Source organism: Acinonyx jubatus, chromosome F2, assembly GCF_027475565.1.
Source record: "Acinonyx jubatus isolate Ajub_Pintada_27869175 chromosome F2, VMU_Ajub_asm_v1.0, whole genome shotgun sequence".
NCBI lineage: Eukaryota > Metazoa > Chordata > Mammalia > Carnivora > Felidae > Acinonyx > Acinonyx jubatus.
The window spans coordinates 77,987,636-78,009,502 of NC_069394.1; the positions used below are offsets into that span (position 1 = coordinate 77,987,636).

At 38.3% G+C, this 21,867-nt stretch overlaps 1 protein-coding gene across 14 annotated transcripts in view; it reads left to right on the forward strand.

The window, feature by feature from the left end:
* The window catches only part of PXDNL (peroxidasin like), a 446,099-nt gene that overhangs the window by 232,933 nt on the left and 191,299 nt on the right, over positions 1-21,867 (forward strand). For 12 of the 14 annotated variants that reach the window (XR_008292690.1, XM_053208345.1, XM_053208348.1 and 9 more), the window contains one exon: positions 4,112-4,183. Coding sequence is in view for 10 of the 14 variants with exons in the window: in XM_053208345.1 (XP_053064320.1) it covers positions 4,112-4,183 (72 nt within the window). In the remaining 4 variants the exon portion in view is untranslated. Of the gene's footprint in view, positions 1-4,111; positions 4,184-21,867 lie in introns of those variants that run through there. The other 2 variants (XM_053208352.1, XM_053208351.1) reach the window with 1 other exon arrangement.

The window sequence follows — 21,867 nt, forward strand, 5'->3', positions numbered from 1 at the left end:
GATGTGACTCTACCATATTTTATTCAGTCAGATCCTACTGATAAACATTGAATAGTCTTCAGTGATTTTCTTTTTTAAAAGATTATCAAATCTTGTGTATATGCCATTTTTTTTGTAGAGGAATATCTTTAGTTCGAGAAGTCGGATTACTGTGTCAGAAGGTAAACATCTATTCAATTTTTGCACGTATTGCTAAATTCCATTCCCTAAGGGCTGTGCTATGACGCATCACCACTAGCAATGCACAAGAGGGCCTGTTTCCATACAATCTCAGCAACAGGTCAGGTTGACACAATGGAGGACTTTTTTCCTCAGGGTGAAAGGTTAGAAAGGATATCTCAGTATCGTTTTAGTTTGCGTTTGATCTTAGGAGTGCAGTTTAATATCTTTTCACGTGTTTGAATCGGTTTTATGTGTGCTAAATGTATGCTGTCCGTAATGGCTTTTGCCCATTTTATGATTGAAAATTTGTTTTTCTTCTCAAATGTTAATCTTTCTGTGGTAATAGCTCTCAAAATTTTCTCTTTCTTTTTTGACTTGGATATGCAATTTTTTGCCAAGTGACATTTTATTATTCAAAAAATATTATTTTTGAATTGTTTCTGGATTATGAGTCACAGTTGGAAAATCTTCCACCATTCCATTAGTAAAAGAATTCATTGTTGAGCACCTGGGTGGCTCGGGCAGTTGAACGATGCACTCTTGATTTGGGCTCAGATCACGAATTTATCGTCCTGGGATTGAGCCCTGCATGGGGCTCTGCACTGAGCATATGGAGCCTGCTTAAGATTCTCTCCCTCCCTCTGCTCCTCTCCTCCACTCATGAGCTCTCTCTCTCTCTCAAAAAAATAAAATAAAGTAAAATAATTTTAAAAAGACATAATTCATTTTTTTCTCAACACCTATTACTTGAAAATGAATCTGTATTATATTCTAAATTTATATATATAGTTCTACAGCTAAACCTTTTATTTTGTTTTCCCCATGGGACTATTTGTGTGCCAACATCACACTGGTTTAATTATAGAGGTTTTTATTGAGTTTCCTAAATATATGTTATAGCCTGTCTCCTCGTTGAACTTCTTAATTAGGGTGTATCTAGCTTATTTGTTTACTTTTCCATAGAAACATTAGAATCAGCTTATTCACCTATGTAAAATTGTGTTGAGGGTGCCCGGGTGGCTCAGTCGGCTGAGCATTCGACTCTTGATTTTGGCTCAGGTCATCCGACTGAGCCACCCAGGCACCCCAAGGCCATTGATATCATAGGTTCATTTTATAGTTTGTAATCTTACTAAATTCTCTTAATGTTTTGGTAATAATTTTGGGATTGATTATTTTACAATTTCCAGTCATACAATCATGGTATCTGGAAATGAAGATAGCAATCAGTATGGGTTTTCTCCAGTATTTTAGATGATAATCACAAATATTGCTCCATAGAACTATTAAATGGTGAGTTCAGTTGCATGTAATTTTGCATTGATATTCAAATATGAGTTTATTGTTTTCTTGTGCAGTTTTCCTCAAGTTTAGATACTAACGTTTGATTCGAATGACAGGTGATTAAATATGAGGGTAGAGAGAACTTTGGATGGCTTATTTCTTAGTTCAAGACCATGCCCTCCTGCTGAGAGAGTGAAGTACAATTTGTTTAGTTAATACAGCCTGTTTTTGGTGCGTCTTCAGATTCTATGATGTTATCTTATTTTGGTAAGACTTTTTGGCTTCTTCCTTCTTTCCATGGAATACCACTCCTCCACAAGATGCCTCGCTACTTTGAGGTGCCCCCCCCATTCACTTTCCTGGCCCCTTTCTGTCAATTCCCAGGAACTAGGGCTCTGCTTCCCCAGGACTGACAGGTTCTCATCAGGTTGGTACTCTCTCAGCGTTCCTGTTCCACGCCCTCCTCCCATCTCTCTCATCTGTAAAATCCTACCTGACACTTTTCTGCAAAGCAGCCTCTGGAGCTCACTTTGCTGATGTTAGTATTTTCTCTACTTAAATGTACATTGAAGTGACTAATTTTCTGTTTCTCCTAGTGATTTGTTTTTTCCTCTTAGCTGATTTTCAGGATGTATGGACAGATTCAAATTCAGGCTACCATTATCCCACAGGAAGCTGGAAGTTCTCTTGCTGGTGTTAACCTAAGTAGCAGTGTTTCTTGAATGTATACTTTATTGTTTTAATCAACATGTGTGGATCTAACAACAGAAGTTCTGTTTCTTTTTTTTTTCCCTACTATTATTTGGTCACCTTTTCAGTATCATTTTCTATAAAAGATGAATCTAAAAGGAATCTGTGTATATGATATAAAATTTTATGGGCAGTTTTCAGTTTTGAGGCTCCTCAATGAATATTTGATAATTTAGTTTAATTTTTATGAGGCAGTTGATCATTTTTAATGTGATAATAGCAGAAACCTATTTAAGACTTTACATGTATCTGTACAGAGATTGGATCAATTTTTTTTTTTAATGCCTCAAGATGTGATCCCTGAAAAGTAATGTGGTTCCTTGACATTCTGATAGTCGGAGGGTCCTTTACAGGGAGGGATATCTGAATCCTTTGGAATAAGTTTACAACATACTTTTATCTGGTCTATAGCCCTGGAATAGAAGTTTTCAACTTTACCGTATATTATTATCATCTGTGGAGTTTTGAAGAATCCCAGTGCCAATTCCATCTGCCAGACCCATTATTAAATCAGAATTTGCAGAGGCATGCTCCCAGATACCAGCACAAGGCCTGAGACAGAGCTCAAAATGATGTCTTAGAAATGTTATCGATTCATATACCCATACACTGATTCACATACAACCACAGTTGAGAACCAGTGGTGGTTTTTGAGACCACAGCTCAATGCTGCTTATCAGCCAGTTGAAGAAACATGGTTCTAGAAGGTTCTTTTTCTTGCCATCCTCACATGTAGCTATATTTTTGGGATTTGGGGTCAAAGCAAGATCTTCCGTAGTACCAAATAATGCCAAGGAAATCTCTCCAGTTAGACATAAATCTCCACCAGTCACTACTGCTCTGAAAAACTTATAGGAGTTCTAATCTGTGGGAAGGGAAAGTAATTTGGAACTTCCAAAGTTTCAGTAAGCAAGTTTTGGAAAAGCAATTTCTTTTTCATTTTCAACTAGAATTGTGATTTCTATGGTTTGTATGGAGATAGATTGCCTCAGAATCAACTGGGAAACTTGTTAAAAATGCAGTTTCCTAGATGTCACTCCAAGAGAATTGGATTGAGTAAGTTTTGGGGCAAGCTCAGGACCCAGTGTGTTTTACAAAACACCAGAGGATTCTGATGCAGGCACAATCACAGTGACCTCTAACCTAGGCAGGGGCACATTGCACAGGAACTTGACGGAACGTTTCAGGAATTCTGATTGCCTCGGATCCTCAGAGGCGCAAGTAGGAATGATCCGGGTTTCGCTTTCATGACATCCACAAAAATCAAAGAGATTTAAAAATGAAATAACTTTGCCATCCCGTAGTTGAAGAAAAAAGGACGTAGTGCTTACGTGTTACATAAATTTGTTCTCATCAAGCCTTTTGGCCAGATTAGTTACATCCTCCTATCTGTAAATCCATTCACAGTATCCTTTCCTGTAGGTTTTCAGCAGCAGCCGTGACAGAACCAAAATACCTCTTGTGGATTTGTTAATATGTGTTTATCCCCCTTCAGAAGAATCCTGTGATATTTGCCAGCTTGACGAATGTAACTCTTAGTTCAATATATTCTGTATGATAGAATAGATGGGAAAAAATTGTTCTAGATGAACATTTCTTTTCCTCAGAGAAGTTGCTACCCAATACATGTGACCTCATTCGTCAGAATTTTTTACAATCACGCTAAGTTTTAGAATTTAAGGCAGTGATTCTTAATATTTTGGATCAAGGAGCTCTGAGAATCTGAGAGCCTTGGAACTGTCTTACCCAGATATCTGAACATATTTAAATGAAATCAAAGTTTCCATTTATTTTTAGAGAATCTGTGAACATCCCAAAGCTCTTTAGAGCCACATTGCAGTTTAAAAAGTCCTGATATAAGATATGTGGTATTTACATGAATTTAGAATTTAATAGGATTTGTTATGGTTTTCAGGTATCTGTACAAGAATGAAATTCATGCCCTCGACAAGCAAACCTTTAAAGGACTCAGATCCTTGGAACAGCTGTAAGTAATAAAAACTTCTTTCTTGAATCATTGATGGTTGCTGTTCAAGTGGAAGTTCTTTTAATGCCATTATGTGATAGTTGAGCAATTATTTTAAGCTTTGTCATGCAGCTCGAATGATTGAATATTCTGTCATCAGTTGGATAAAAATCAGAATGTATGATGGAGTTGGCATGAGGGCAGGAAGACAGAGCCCAGCTGGAATCCCAGCTCCTGCATTTATTAGTGGTGTGCTATTGGGCAAGTTGCCTTCCCTGAATTTCTGTTTCCAAATCTCGGGAATAAAGATATTCCTGCTGCGAAGATTAAGATATTCCATGCAAAGACTCTAGCTGATCATATGACACAAAATAGGCATTTCACAGAAGGTAATTGATAGCTGTGATTATTTATTAATTTATCAAGCTCATAGACATTTAACTGATATGGGAATTCCCAGAGCATGACGTCTAACCCCTCATGTGACAAATTAATAACCAAATCCGATGTTAATTAAATGACTTGCCTCAGGTTAAAAGATCTACAACCCAGATCTCCTGATTGTTATCCTCGTGCACTTTTCACATGTGACGCCCTACGGCTGGTTTCATAGAGTTTGAAATCTCATAAACTGTAGGTTCACCTTTCAGAATTTCAGTGTGAAATAAGAATTTTCGGTATGAAAAAGTCATGATATATAGTTACACTGCTACCGACTGGCCATTTGATATTTTATTCAGATATTTCTCTCAATTATTAGTGTCTGTGACGCAAAATCTAGTTAGATATTTGAAGAGGTTTTGCCTCATTCCTGACAAACCACGTGATATTTTGTCAGCTTAGAGATATAGAATGCTCTTTGATTTTTAATTAATACGACTCTTAAATACCAGAAGCTTTTGACTCTGAGCTTTATTTCTGTCTTCAATGTGGCTTCTTATTTTCAAAAGGCTGTTTGCAATCATTTCTATAATAAATATACTTCATAAATGTCTGAAAAAATCTAGATTTCTTTTTTCCTGGCGGGCCAACGTGTTAGGTTATAGTATTAAAATATGATCAATCAAACACACTCTTAAAAATTATCGTTTCCATCTACTTCTCCCCTTGTTAATTTTCTTTTACACGACTAATGATCTATCCTGTGGCAAAGTGTGTTTCTTCATCTTTTCCTTTATTATTTTAAATTGTGTAATGTTTTAGGAAATTTTTACTACATTGTGGAACCATCACAAAAACAAATAAGTATAAATTCTTTGATAGCAACAACAAATAAAATCTTTATGACTGTGTTGTGTTGTTCATCAAATATATTTACAAATGATTTATAAAAATTAACATGAAAAGTTCTAATTCTAAAGGGCACATGATTCTCATCAGTAAATGCTTTACATTCTGATAACAATCATTGGTCTTACTAACATTGAGTAATACTATTGTTTAAAGCCATGGAAACAGGCATTTCTGCTTGCTAATTTTAAAGCATGATTCCATGCTCTTGTGAATCATTATTCAAAGAGGATTTTTGGAATACAAAGATGTAATCTCTAATCCTTGGAAATTTTCATGATTTTAATCATAGCTCTGAAAGTCAGTTCATTTCCATGTATCTCTACCAAACTAAAGAGCTTGAGGTACCTGAAATATTTGTTCTATAAGACCTATAATAAATAGGATTCTTATTGTACATAAGATCCTTATTTCTTTTAAGGATTCTTATTGTACATAACTGTTTTAAGATTAAGTTCCTTTTTGAGGAAGGCAGGGACACGTGAGAGGTTTTTGTGCAGCCTTGCAAATATGGTAGGGCATTGTAATACCAATTCTGCTACTGACGTGACCGTCTACATTCAGTATGAAAATACACTTTTTGAGTTTCCTTTAGTCTTTAAGACACAGGCTGTGGTTTAAAAAAGTGGAAATGAGCAGTGAGGAAGGGATATTGAAGAAGGATTTGTAGGCTTAATTCTTTTTTTCTTTTTAAGATTATTTATTTTGAGAGAGAGAGAGAGAGACAGAGAGAGCAAGTGAGGGAGGGGCAGAGAGAGAGGGAGAGAGAATCCCAAGCAGGCTCTGTGCTGTCAGCATGGAGCTTGGCCCAGGGCTCAAACCTGCAAACGGTGAGATCACGACCTGAGCTGAAACCAAGAGTTGGATGCTTAGCTGACTGAGCCAACCAGGTGCCCCAGCCTAATTCTTTTTTTTTGTTTGTTTGTTTTTTTTTGTTTTTTAATCTTTTGGCCAGTTGGAAATTTGATAAACTGCATTCTTTTTTTAAAACCACCTCATTGAGGTATGATGGACATACCTCAATGGCTGTGCATGCTTAATGTAAACAACTTGAGTTTAGAGATAAGTATTCACCTGTGAAACCATTGCCAAAATCTATGCTATAAATATATCCATCACTTCCAAAAGTTTCCTTTCATCCATCCCCCTAGTTATTATTATTATTATTATTATTATTATTATTCATTATTTGTGATAAGAACACTTAACATCTATCCTCTTAGCAAATTTTTAAGCATACAATACAGCATTAAGTTGTGAAACTATAACACTACAAGAAGAAATCATACAGAACATCTTCTTGACATTGGCCTTCAATGATTTCTTGGGTATAAAGGAAAAGCACAGGCAACAAAAGGAAAAATAGACAACTAGAGCTATGTCAAACTAAAAAGCTTCTGCACAACAAAGGAAGCCATCAACAAAATAAAAGGCGATTTATGAAATGGAAAAAAAAACATTTGCAAACATTCATCTAATAAATCCAAAACGTAGGGAGAACTCCTAGAATTTAATAGCAAAAGCCCAAATAACTAGATTAAAAAATAGGCAAAGGACTTGAATAGATATTTTTCCAAAATAGACACACAAATGGCCAACAAGTATATGAAAATGTGCTCGACATCACTAATCATCAGAGAAATGCAAATTAAAACCACAATGTGAAGTCACCTCACACCTGTTAGGATGGCTATTATCCAAAAGAAAAAAAAAATACCGCAGGGAAGGATGGTGTAGAGGAAAGGTAATTTCTTGTGCGCCATTGGTGGGAGTGTAAGTTGGTGCAGCCGCTATGGAAAACAGTATGGGGGTTCCTCAAAGAATTAAAAATAAGATTACCATGTGATCCACCAATCCCACTTCTGGGTATTTATTCAAAGACGTTGAGATCAGGATCTCAAAGTGATACCCGCACTCCCATGCTCACTGCAGGGTTATTTACAATGGCCAAGAGATGGAAACAATCCAAATAAATGTCCATTGACAGATGAATGGGATAAGGAAAACATATATATGTGTGCATATATATATGTATACATGCACACATACATACAATGGAATATTATCCAAGCTTAAAAAAGAAAGAAATTCTGCCATTTGTGATAAAATGGTTGAGTTTGGAGGGCATTATGCTAAGTGAAATAAGCCTGACACAGAAGGACAAATACTACCTAATGCCATTTCTAAGAGAAATCTAAATAGTCAAACTCAAAGAAGCACAGAGTAGAATAGTGGCTCCCAGGGGATGGGGGAGGGAGAAATGAGGAGATGTTACTCAAAGGGTACCAACTTTTAGTTATGCAAGATCCTAGATGCCTAGAGATCTACTGTACAAAATAGTGGCAAACCACATTCTGCTTTAAGGGTGAATCCTGTCTTTGTGTTGCATTAGATTATCTTCTGTGTGTTGGCTACATGAAGAGAAATTTTGTGATTAAGCACAACAGAGTTATAAATTAAAACACAAATCTTATTTTAAACATTAATAAGACATTGTTATTTTTATAATTTGTATCCTTATATTGATTGTGTCAGGGGAGTAATTATCTTTATAAGAATTATAATGATTGAATTTTTATGTAGGAAGATAGAATGATTACAAATTAAGAAAGTGTATATTAAAATGAATACATTTGTGAGGATACAATCAGTTTTACCAAGTGGAAAGACCATATTTCTTGGGTATAATTTTCCATTTTATATATAGCCGAACGCCACTGGTTAAGGGGGATAGTATCTTCAAAGCACGTTCTTATTCTACAAATGACACAGAGGACTCTAATGCTTCTACCTTTAAAAACAAGAGTAATTGCCATGTGCTTAGAAAGCACAGTTTAATGGACCTTGAGAAACTTAACAGAAGACCATGTGGGAGGGGAAGGGGAAAAAAAAAAGTTACAGGGAGGGAGGGAGGCAAACCGTAAGAGACCCTTAAAAACTGAGAATAAACTGAGGGTTGATGGGGGGTGGGAGGGAGGGGAGGGTGGGTGATGGGCATTGAGGAGGGCACCTGTTGGGATGAGCACTGGGTATTGTATGGAAGCCAATTTGTCAATAAATTATTAAAAATAATATTTCTTATTAATCAGCCATCTTGCTTTCAATTAGCTCTTCATCTAAAACTTCCATCTTTATTGTACTGATACATGGACCTATTTTCACTGGTTACTTTTTTTGCCATTGAATGTCTAATCCGAGCCTCCTTAGGAGGCACGAAATATGTCTCATGAAAATGGTATCTTCTAGTTGTTTTCCTCATAAGACCATTGAACTAGAAATGACAGTATTTTAGTCATTATTGTTTAACTTACATTTCCTTGTCAGTGTCTAACTTCACATTCCTTACTTTTCCTGTTCTTTAGATGTTTACTTAATCCTGAATGGTCTATTTTATCTAGAGTATTTCTGTTAGATAACAGCAGGATTTCATGCCTGTGTTAAATTTCACTCCATGCCTTAAATATCAGCATCTTATTCCACTGTCTACCGAAATCATGGAAAGAGGCAGAACAGTGTTTCTGAAAACACAAGATCTTAGAAATCAGACTGAACTAAGTTTGATCTGATTGAACATGTGCCGCGCTTATTAACCTTTCATTGTTTTTTAAATGAGGAGAATAATAAGTATGTGCCAGGCTGGCTCTGAGATCTAAGGATAATATATATGAAACACTTGGCAAGGGAAGATCCTGCAAGAACAATATCTGTGAATTTCTATAGCGATATTTATTATTATTTTACTAATTATTTTCCGTACAACTTTTGACAAGAAACAGCTTATTTATTTTTTACTTTTAAGAAACGGATAATTTAAATGGTGTGTTATAAAATGCAAATTTAAATTTAACCAGTGATACAAAATATTAATTAACTTAATTTCTTTGACCTGTCGTGATGGTTTTTTTTTATTTTTTTTGATGTTTGTTTAGTTTTGAAGGAGAGAGAGGCAGAGCATGAGGGGGGACGGGCAGAGAGAGAGGGAGACACAGAATCGAAGCAGGCTCTAGGCTCTGAGCTGTCAGCACAGAGCCTGTCGCGGGGCTCAAACCCACAAACGGTGAGATCATGACCTGAGCCGAAGTTGGAAGCTTAACTGACTGAGCCACCCAGGCGCCCCTGTCTAGTTTATTTTAAAGGACTTTCCAACTTGATTACTTACTGTAAACCATAAATGACTATAAATGCTAAAAAGATAATCTTTTTAAACATGTAAATATCTCAGATTGTACAGTTAATATTTCAAAGCTTTTAAAAGAAATCTTATTGTTTTCAAGAAGTTTCAAGCCTAATTAAAATTTGTTAAGCATCTAAAATTACAAGAAATGGGATATTGGCATAATGCTTTTCGATTTATCGATGCTTTGAAAATACACAAATTCTGACTGGAACAAAAGAATATATGTGTAAAATTTCTTTTGCTCATTCATTGCCTGAAAGTCCTGCATTAGAGCTACTTTGGGTTTATATCCATTGTCAATGCCATTCATCCAAAGACCACCAGCAATATTCCCATAGTTAAACAAGTTGAGTTTGTCACTCCTTGCAGTGTGACTGAGAACACATGCTATGTAGAGTCATAAATCGGGAGTATCAGTAAGAGGCTGTGAGAAAAAAAAAAAAAAACCAACATATTTTAAACTTAGACTTTGGCTGGGTGATTTTGAGAGGATAGGAAGGCAGGGATTTGCTCTAAATTGAAAAATGCCAGAAAGCGTGCACCAGTCTGTGATTGTGTATCATAATAAATCTTATCTATAGAGAGTAGAGAATAGAATGATGATAAAGCTGTAATTGGTAAGGATATAGCATTCACTCAGTCTGGTCAAAAGAAGAGAATGTTTGGCATTTCGTGGGTGGAAAAGTAATCTTGTTTTTATTTGTGCTTAGACAAAATTTAGAAGTTGCCGTGTCTTGTACCATTTTATCAAGGTCTCAGGGTAACCCTGTCTTAGCTTGAATTCTGTGAGATTACGTTTAGTAGAGTCCCATGGTCCATCCATGAGTGCCAGGTCGGTTTCTGAATGTCGAAGATAATCTTTTTTTTTTTTTTTTTCCTTTCTCAAGATAAATTAGAGCCCAGAATTCAGAATAAAAGATAGACCGTTATGGTGGTAAAGATTCTTCATTAAAGACTTTATTTAGTATAACCCTTCCATCATGATGACTAGTAACTTATTCTCAGTGTTAAAAGCATCTTTGATGTATAACATCTAAAAAGGTTCCACTGACTTATAAACAGAGACAAATTTCTTCTTGTGATACAATGTTGTAGGAGAGAGATTTACATTTTGCTCTTAAAAACTAGAAAACCAGACAAAATATATAAAGCAGCCATTTTCAGACATTGGACAACAGGCAATAAAGAGCTGTGATCCGTGACACAGGGACACAAGATGTGATCTCTGTGATGTCATAGCTCACTGCCCAGAGGGAGCTTCCAGACAGAAGCACAGGGAAGATTACACAGCCAGAGACTAGCTACGTTGAGGAGACAGAGATTGGAGTTTGGGGATCGTGGCATGGAGAAAATTGGTGGCATGGGGCACCAGAGAGCAGAGAGCTGCACAGAGAGAGACTTGGAGACCTGAAGAAGCTTCTCCTAGTCTTTGTCTGGATACTGATCAGCACAGGTAGTTAGAGGAAACTACCTGCGCTTAGAAGAGGACAACTGGAAATCTCTAAGTCAAAAAAAGTGCCAGAAACTCCTACACAGGCCTGAGAATAGTTTGTGCTACCTCCAGCCAGTACGGAAGGACCTTATGCGACATAGCACTGGAAAGAGTCCTCAGCAAAGTGTCATCTTGATAGAGGGGCTACATGAGTCCTTTTATGAAGACTCCTTGACCTGCTCTGGCAAAGGTTAAAGAAAACCAGAGAGAATCAAACCGCTCTCAGTGCCAGAATGAAGTCCACTACTTATCAAAGAAGTGCAACAAAATCTAGCACCCAGTAACCCAACATGAACAATTCTCATCATTTAATCAAAAATTGCCAAGCGAGCACATCATGCCAGAGTTACAAAATCAAGAAACCAAAATATGATGGGACGAGAGGAGAAATGAACAAATTCAACACTCTTCTGTCAATAATTGATAGAAAAGTAGACAGAAAAATCACCAAGTGTATAGAAGACAAGTATAACAGTATCAACCAATTTGACCTAACTGGTATTAATAGGGCAATCCGCCTTAAGTAAGCCTGAAAACTATACAATATTTTCAAGTGCACAAGGGACATTGACCAAGATAGTTCATATTCTATGCTACAAAATAATTCTCAATAATTTTCTTTTTTAACAGCAAAATGGATTTATTCACGAATAGGAGAGAATTGCAATTTGGGGTAACCAGGCTATGGTAAGCCAGAGGCAAGTCCAACAAACAAAGGAGAAAATGTTATTTCATGGGGAAGGAGGGAGTTGGGAGCTGTTGTTTTGGACCAAAGTCTATTGGAGAAAAGCAAGAGTTCAGGCTGATGATGGTTTCTCATTGGCTGAGTTGCTGGCATCGTTGATTTCTTACAGGAGATGCGATGTGCATCTTTTCCTGTTGTTGCCTGTAATTGATGATTCTTACCTGTTGATGACTCTTCTGTTGGGGTCTGTTATCCACACTTCTTTCTGTAATGGACACAAAGTGGTATGGTGTGAAAGCTCCCCCTTCTGGCCTCTCCAATCCATTTTGGTGAGGTTTCCCTTGACTAATTTTCACATTTCCTTCTTTTGATTAAGATCTTCCTTTGAAAACTTCACTGATGGAGAGTTAGGTTTTCTTAATTCAGTGGTCTTTTGGGCTTTGGCATCAAGACTTTTTCTGGATGTCCTGCCCCACACCGGAGAGAAATTGTATAGATTGCAGACCTACTGAGGTCACATGCGAATAACAAGGAGTAGGAGGGAGAACTCTTCAGGTACTTCCATCTATAGTCCATATTTATGGAAATCATAAGCATTGCAGATCATCTCCATGTTGGGTACCTCATTTTTGCAAAGGTTTGACAGGCAGCAAGTACAGAATCAAAAGTAACACGACATTTCCCAATTGTAGATGGTTCTAAATCTACACCCTCGGTCTGAAAGTAGCCAACTAAGAATATTTATTGATACATATTCTGACTGAGGGGAGAAAAGTCTCCCTCCAGAGGCAAACCTGGAGTCATATATTCCCCTCGGAAGTCCCCACCTAAAGCAGCCATGACAGTAGAATAGAGTGCACTGCAAGAATACGCTGAAAGAACGGAGTGCATTTGGGAGGATACAGTGTGGGTAGAAACAGGAAGCAGTAGCTGATAAACTCTTTGCGAGACAGCAAAACTTCAAAGACATTTTAAAACAGTGTTCTCAAAAGAAGGGTTTGGAACTAACTGTGTCACCAGTAATACAACCTGTGAAGTTGTAAATTCACGAACCATGAATTTGGATAAGAATGCAGAGACAGTTGGATACAGATGTGGTAAAAGATACAGAATGGACTATTACTCAGCAGATACAAAGAATCTTGTCATTTGCAGCAACATGGATGGACCTAGAGGGTAATATGCTAAGTGATACAAGTCAGAGCAAGACCAATGCTGTATGATTTTGCTTACGTGGAATCTAAGCAAACAACAGAAACAGACTCATAGATAAGGGAAACAGACTGTTGGTCAGAGGGAAGGGGGAGGGGCAGATGAAACAGGTGAAATAGATTAGGAAGTATAAACTTCCAGTTATAAAATGAGTAAGTCATGGGGGTGCAGTATACAGCACAGAGAATATAATCAATCTGTATGGTGACAGACGGCAACTAAACTTACCACGGAAATCATTTCGTAATGTATAAAAACATCAAGTCACTATGATGCACACTTGAAACTAATAGACCGTTATGTCAATTATATGTCAGTGAAAAATGAAAGGACAAAATAAAATTTGCATATTGTGAAAAACATAAATAAAAATCGCCCTCCTTTGTTAGAGTAATCTTTTTTCACAGTGCACTCCTGGGAAGGAAAGACCTTAAGCGTAACACCTCCAGCCTCAAGGTTTTCTCTGTTGGAAATGACACCTCCAGAAAGACTCTTCTCAACCTTGCTGCAAAGGCACCTGTCAGGTGCCACTGACCAACCCTTGTGCCATGAATCTCCTGGGAATAGACTTTTGGATTCATGCGACACATCTAAAGAAGGCATCAAACCCTACCTGGACCTGTACACCATCTGGCGACCTGAAAGAAAAGATTTCTTGGAACCGAAGCAGATGATAGCTGATGAGATAGCAGTCCCAAGACGTCTGGACCAGACCACTTAGAATGTTCAGTAAATTTTGGAGCATTGAAATCATATAAAATATCTTTTCTGATAAAGCAGCGTTAAATTAGGGAACGATAATAGAAAGATGTCATATAAATTTCCAAACTGTTAGACCTAGCAAGCAATTCGAAGAAGAAATCACAAGAAAAATTAGGAAATATTTTGAATAAAATAAAAATGAAATGACAGCATACTGGAATTTTGAGGATGTAACTAAAGTAGTAGTGTAACTAATGTAACTTATAACATTAAACATGAAGATAGCATGTTTGAAGGATGAAGATATCAAGTCAGTGATCCACGTTTCTACCCTAAGAATCTAGAAAAGTGGAACAAACTATATCCAAAGTAAGCAGAAAGAAGGAAATAACAAAGATGGGCTAAAATCAAAGAAATTGAAAGCAGAACCACAATAAAGTGAATACACAAAAATCTTATTTGTTCAAACGAGCAATAACATTGATAGACTTTAAGCCAAATTTTCAGAAAAAAGGGAGCAGATACAATTTATGGATATCAAGAATAGGGGGGCAGTACAGATACTATAAAAACGCTAAATGGATAAAATAAGGGTTTATCTTGAACAATTTCCTTCCAACAAATTGGACAACTTAATGAAATGAAAAATAGACTTCAAGGATACAACTTATAAAGTTTACTCAAAAACAGATAGTCTGTATACCTATATATTAATATATATAAAAGAAATTATATTTGTAGTTAAAATATTTCCAAATAAAAATAAATTACGTGTCTAGATAGGTTCATTGGTGAATTGTTACAAACATTTAAGGAAGAAATAAGTCCAATTCTGTACCATTTTTTTAAATAAAAGAGGGACACTTTCCAACTCATTTGAGTTGCAGTCACTGTATGATAACAAAGTCAGACAAAAGCATTACAAGAAAATAAAAGCCTGTATCCCTCATTAATATAGATGCAAAATGCCTTCACCAAACATTAGAAAATCAAATCTAGCAAATTATCTGAAAGGTATAATAAACAAATCATGCACAAGTACATTTAATTTAAGGAATACAGGCTGGTTTAACATTTGAAAACCAATATATTTCACCGTATTAATAGATTAAAGAAGAAAAAAACGTGATCATCTCAGTATATGTAGAAGAAGCATTTGACAAGATTTAACAGTCATTCATGATAAAAATCTTAAGCAAATTAAGAGTGAACAGGAATTTTCTCAACCTGGGAAGCGACATCTAGGAAAGGCCCTTGCCTAATTCATATTCGGTGGCAAAATGAGTACTTACTTAACTTTTAAGGTTGGGAGCAAGGCAAGAATGAAAGGAAAGAAGCATGGAAAGATGCTCATCATTCTAAGTCATTAGGGAAATGCAAATTAAAACCACCATAAGGTACCATTATACACCCTTTAGAAAGGCTAAATTAAACACACTAAAAGCACCAAGTGGTAGGGAAAATGTGGAGCGCCTGGAACTCTCACACGTGTGCTGCTGGGAATGCAAAATTACAGTCCCTTTCAAACACAGCTTCACAATTTCTTTTAAAGGTAAACATTTAAGACTGGGACACAGCAATTACACTTTTTAGTGAAAGTATCTACCCCGAAGAAATAAGACGTATTTCCACACAGATGATGATGATAGCATCTTTATGAAAATATCCCTAGACTGGAAACAACCCAGATGTCTATCAACCAACTGGTGAATGGATCAACAAATTGGGGTACATCCACACGGTGGGCTAACACTCAGTAATAAACAGGAATAAACCACTGATACTCATACCATCACCGATGAATTTCAAGCACATACGCCAAGTAACAGGAGCTAGATAAGTAAGACTTTATACTGTCTGAATACATTTATATTACATTCCAGGAAATGCACAACTCTAGTGACAAAGACCAAGTCAGTGGTTTCCTGGGGTGGGGGGTGGCGGTGGGTTCGGGAGGTAGGATTGGCTGCAAAATATCTGAGAGCATTTTGGGGGTTCATGGAAACATTCTATGCCACATTTGTGATGCTGGTTAAATGATGCATACATTTATCACAACTAATTTATTTGCACACTGAAAATTGTTTAATTGTTATCATATGTAACTTATACCTCAATAAAACTGACTTAAAAGTAAACAAAGACGAATGACTATCTTATTATCATTATTTGCCAGATGTTTCCATGCCTTTACCCTCATTCCCACTTTTGTTTGCCAAATCTATGGTTTCTTATAGCGGCTTATGGTAAGTCTTGCAGTCGGGTAGTAAAATGCTTCCAATTTTGATTTTCTTTTCAGACATTGCCTGCATTCTCGTATGTAGTTTAGAATAAGCTTGCTCATTTCTGCCCTCTCTCCATTACCCACTCCATTACCACCAGGTAAAAGCCCTCGGAGATTTTGGTTGGAATTACATCGAATCTGTAGGTGGAACGTTTATCGCCAAACCCAAACATGCCATCAGTAGATTCAGACCAGATGTAGCAAAATGAATTCTTTTGGGTGGAAGTCTATCCAAAGCAAAATTTTACCCACCTAAGGAGTTTGGGTAAAATCAAAGCACGTCTTTGGCCAGTAACTGCATCACCTGTGTCTTGGGTAGAGCAGCTGCGAGAACTTTCCAGAACTCGAAGAACTTGAGGGCTGGGTGTGTGGTTACAAGGGACTGCAATTTGATCCTATTTCCTGAGCGTCATTAAAAATCAATTTTGAAGCACCTTTCTAGGAATAGTTCTGTTCTTGCATCAATTCATTTTGTCTTTCTAACTGGCTTTGTGACGTTTGAGGTATAAATATAAGAAAATAGCAAAAATAATATAAAAACAGGGAGGGGGATAAAACAGAAGAGGCTCATAAATATGGAGAACAAACTGAGGGTTACTGGAGGGGTTGTGGGAGGGGGGATGGGCTACATGGGTAAGGGGCTTAAGGAATCTACTTCTGAAATCATTGTTGCACTATATGCTAACTAATTTGGATGTAAATTTTAAAAAATAAAAAAGAAAATTAAAAAAAAAGAAAATAGAAATAAGATATTTTCCGTTGTTCATGCTCCAGTACATCCCATTCTGGGTCTGGGATTGGCTTTTCCAATCCATTCCAAAGTGTCATCCTACTCCTCGCTGATGTACCCCCGGCATGAAGCTAGCTCAGGCAAACCCTCTTTTGGGCACCGCATGAAAAGAAGGCTTTGAGGACCTTTCCCTCTTCTGCACAATTCTGGATAAAATCTGTAAGACAAAGAATAATTCTGACTTTGAAATCTCCAAGTCTGTTCTTCAATAGCAAATGGATGTTAAAAACAGAGAAGTTCTCTGATTTTTGGGGTCTCTCCAAGGTTTCCTAGGGAAAGGCCCAGACGCTCACACTGAGAAATAGGTCGGTGGGGGTGGAGTTGAGTGTTTCTCATCTCCCCTGTCGCCCTGTGTTTGCACACGGGTGCTTCTGACTGGCTGGGATCAGAGGGAAGGAAGGCGCTTGTATCAGACTTCAAGCATTGCTGTTGCTAACATGTCTAGAGAGGAGAATAAGATTTAGGGGCTTGAGTATGTTTTGAAGTTGTGCTGTAAACAATTGCTGCCAATTAATCTGTGTTTGGGTTTTTGATCGAATTTCCTTTTCTAGCTTATGTTGCAAGAGGACAGTTTGTGGATTAGTGTTTCTAAAGTTAAAACTTTCATCTGCCTTGCAACACGCTCAGTAGTGTTCCCGAATCAGAGAATATCCAGCCTGGCAGCGTGTGAGAATCACCCAGGGAGCTCATAAAAATAGCACTGGCTGCCCACCCTTGCAATAAATCAGAATCTCAGGAAGAGGAGGCTGGAGTTTCTTTTAAGGTCCCCTGGGAGATTCTAATGCACAGTCAGGGTTGAGAATCATTATCTTTACCTTAAAGGTATTACATATCCTCAAGATACTATCCGCATCTTATCTGGGTTTTGTTTCCTTTTCTTTCGGCAACCCTCTCCTAACCACCGTCACTGAGAGTTTATAAGCCCTGTTATCCAGAGTCTACCTTTATCTGGCATAAAAGCCGTGCCAGGTACCAGGCAAATAAACACATTAGGTTTGGGTTTTAAATGGATTATTATAGATATTTGGGTCCAAGTACTTAAATGGAAATCATCTCAACTTGTTTTTCTATGCCGCAGAGCACTTGGGTCATTGGCCTCAATTTCTATCCTTCTGTTCATTCCCAATATAATTGCATGAAAGCATTGTGTGTGTGTGTGTGTGTGTGTGTGTGTGTGTGTGTGTGCGCGCGCGTGCGTGCATTTAGTGGGGGATCAGGGGCAGGCTCCTTCAGCTCTGTTTAATATTATAGCTAATATTTGTGTATAGCATATGCCTTTGAAAATGAATATCGTAAAATGTGTGATAAATTGTAAAGAAAGAACATAAAAACTAAAAAAATATTTACATTTATTAAAAAGAGGACTTGGATTATTTAGCAAACAGTATGCCTTTATTGATCAGTATAGGAAAATACTAGGCTCCATCACTTCTCTGTGCTCAGGACTATATCATTTACTCTTCTGGAACCTTCCCATTTCTCCTTTGCCTTTTACCTGCCCTCCTTCGTGATATCTTTCCTTTAAGGATATGCTCAAGTTGTTTTCACACAACCCATTCTTGAGCCTATGTTCCCATTTAGCTACTATTCTCTTTCCTCCCTGTTTGCATATCAAGTATACATCACATTGTGACAGAGAACTCAGCTTTAACTGACCTCAGTAAAAAAAAAGGTCATAATCCAATGACTTACCAAAGGAAAAGCCAAAACAAGCAAACAAAGAAAACCTCAAACAGCAAAAAACCAAGACGCTATGCTCCATTCCAGCTCAGACATCAAAAACGGTAAACAATACCACAGATTTTTCTCAGGCTTCATCATTAACACAGTGTTTTAGTACACATTGTGGCATTTCATTTTCTAGTAACTGTGAAGTAAATGTTTCTATCATAAAATTAAAACAAACCAACCAACCCCGAATCCTGGGGAATTTGAAGCTAAATGTCCTGCGCGTTGTTGCCCAGTCCCAGCTAGTGGTAGAGTGAGATCGGTACTAAGGTCCTTTGCTTCTGAGTGTTGAGTTTTCATGAGAATATCCCTATTTAATACTGTAAAAATAGCAGGGTTTTTGTCCTAGAAACATTTTACCTTTTCTCAGTCTGGTTATTTCTCAAGTGGTGACGATGAAACATGTGTATGGAGCCGGTGTTTCTAGAGTAATCGTGATGGTCCTCGGGGGAAGCATGCCTTCCCGTCCAAAGGTCAGGACCCCGCTGGCTCATCTGCTTATTCTGCACTGTAGACATACCAGACCCATGGCCTCAACTTTTACAGCAACTTTATCTGTATAAGAACCTGTGGCAAAGACTTGCAGATCATGGTAGTAAAATTTAGCCAACAAATATTATGTACTCAGCGGCATTTAGGGCGTTTTCAACGGAGTGGGGCTGGTGACAGGGGAAGAGGCTCTTCACCATTCCCTTATGATTGGAGTTTGGCAGTAACTGACTCCTGCTTCTGTACTTGAGATCGTATGCTGTCCACTGAGCTATTGATGACCATCACCGTGCTTTCCTCGAATGCCTCCTTCTTTCACCTCTTAACCTTTGCAGATGCCCTTGGCTATTCCTGGCATCCCATCCCTGACTCCGCTCCTTGCTCAATCACCTGTGTAAGTCAGGGCTGTGTCTGACTTAAGTAACATAGTCTCTCCTACTCCACCTCCCTGCTTACCTAAAAGATCTTTGGTTTTATGCTTACTTGCTCTTGAATGGGTCTACCTTCCTCTGAGGGATGAGCCCCTGGGCCACACCTGGTTCCTGTCACCAGGCAGGGGTCTGCGGTCTTTGCACTGTGCTAACCTTGATAGCCGCTCCAGACGTGACCCTTAGGGCCTGGCGGCTGGCAGATGGGTTCTCTGCTTTCCTTCGGTAAACGCTGGACAGGAAGGACAGGATAAATGACAATAAGCACGCCTGACACATCTCTTGGAAAAAGTGGAGACTTTGAAGCACACGGTCTTATGTGGTCTATACGGATACCACGTCTTGCTGGGCAGAGACAGTGAGAACTCCCTCCCCTGGTTTCAGGTCCTTGGTAGCCCTACAGGGATGCTGGCTAAACTGCTTCTTGGGGTTTGTTGGGATATGGTCTTCGCTGAAACTGGACACTTTCAGCAGCCCATTTCCATTGGTGTCAGTCCAGAGGCTCAGGGATTGTTTTAATGTTTTAAAAAGTCACAGACTATGAGGATGCCTGGGTGGCTCATCTTGAAAGGCATCGGACTCTTGATTTTGGCTCAGGTTATGCTCTCACAGTCGTGAGACAGAACCCCGCATTGGGCTCCACACTGAGCATGGAACCTGCTTGGGATTCTCTCTCCCTCTGCCTGTGCCCCTCCCTCCCTCTCTCTTCCTCTCTCTTTCTCTCTAGATAGATAGATAGATAGATAGATAGATAGATAGATAGATGTCACAGGCTATAGCCTTCCCCATTTGGGCTTTCGTATGACTATAATTCATTCATTCATTCATTCATTCATTCATTCATTCATGTGCACATTCAAAATATTTGAGCGTCTACTTTGTGCTAGGTATTTTGTAGGCACTGGAAATCAGTCGGCGAGTAAAACATAAAATACTAGCCTCAAGGTGCTTACGTTCTAGGGAGGAGAGAACAGACACAAGTCCATGTGTGAAGCAGCAGGGAGACGGTTGTGGCACTACTGTGAAAGGGTGAATTGTGGTGTTACATAGGGTAGGTGGGGGCTCACAGTGAGGGGCATTTGAACAGAGACCGAAGGGAGGAAGGGAGCCATTTAGAGACAGAGCATTCCAAGAAGAGGGTAAGTGCAAAGGCCCTGAGGTAGAAACTAAGGAGAGAGATCTATTGGAGGAACAGCAGGGAGCTAGTTGGGCTGAAGTTCAGGGTGAGCGGAGAGCAGCAGGAATATGTGGGCTGTGGTGGGCAGTTGGTAGTTGTGGTGGGCAGAGTGAAAGAAGAAAGATACTGGGAATTTTGAGCTGACAAGTGATGGATCTGATTTATGTTTAAAATGATCATTATTGCTTCTTTGAATTATTTGCTAGGAATAAGGCAAGAAGCTTAGAAGCCAGGATGGCAGAGATGGGAAGGAAGAGTATTTGTATTCTGGATATATGTTGAAGATAAAACAGGAGTTCCTGAAGATCTGATTCATAAGGTGAGGGAAAGACAGAAAAGAAGAACGTGTCCAAATTCTTGGCCTAGCCAGGATTTTGTAATTTTGCCTCCCCAGGGCATCATTTGGCAACACACGGAAGCATTTTTGGTTGTATGGTTGGGGAACAGAACGTGCTACAGGAATCCACTGGGTAGAGGCCTGGGATGCTACCAAACACCCTAGAACACACAGTACCTTCTGCCTCCCCAGTAATTAGCCAGCCCTAAATGTCAACAACGCCCAGATTGGAAAACCAGTCTTTGCTCTTTCTTTTTCTGTGACACCTCCCTGCTGGACTCTCTGGCTTTCCTTGTCCATTTTTAAGGACTCATGTGATTATATCCCACTCACATAATCCACCCAGATAAAAATCTCCATTTCATAGACCTTGACGTTAAGAACATCCTGCAAAAGTTCCCTTCGCTATTTCACGTAACATATTTGTTCACAGCTTCTGGGAATTAGTGCAGGGTTGTCTTTGGGTGGCCATTATTCTGCCTACTGCAATAGCATTAGGCATTCTTTGATAGCACGATTTAATGGCGAGACATTATTAGCTATGTGGATGTATTATAAGTAATTTTAAACATTTCTTTCATTTTTGGATATTTCAAAGCTTTCTACGTTCAGCAGTACCATCGTGACATTCTTTTGCCTTTATTTTTTGTTATACCCTTAAGTGAAATTAGTTATATCTTTTTGACATTCCCTGGCGGAACTTATTTTCTCCCCATTTCCTGCCTCCCAAGTCATTTTCTCAGCTGCAAAGCACATGGGGTGCCAGTCATTTTCAGTCCTAGGACAGTTGTCTAAATAACTTACGGATGAGTCCATTGAGCTTTTTTTTGTTCGTATTTTCATCCACTCATGGTTATTAATATTGTAATGGTCTTTGGTCTCTCCCTTTTCTGAATCGTCTCTCACACAACCAC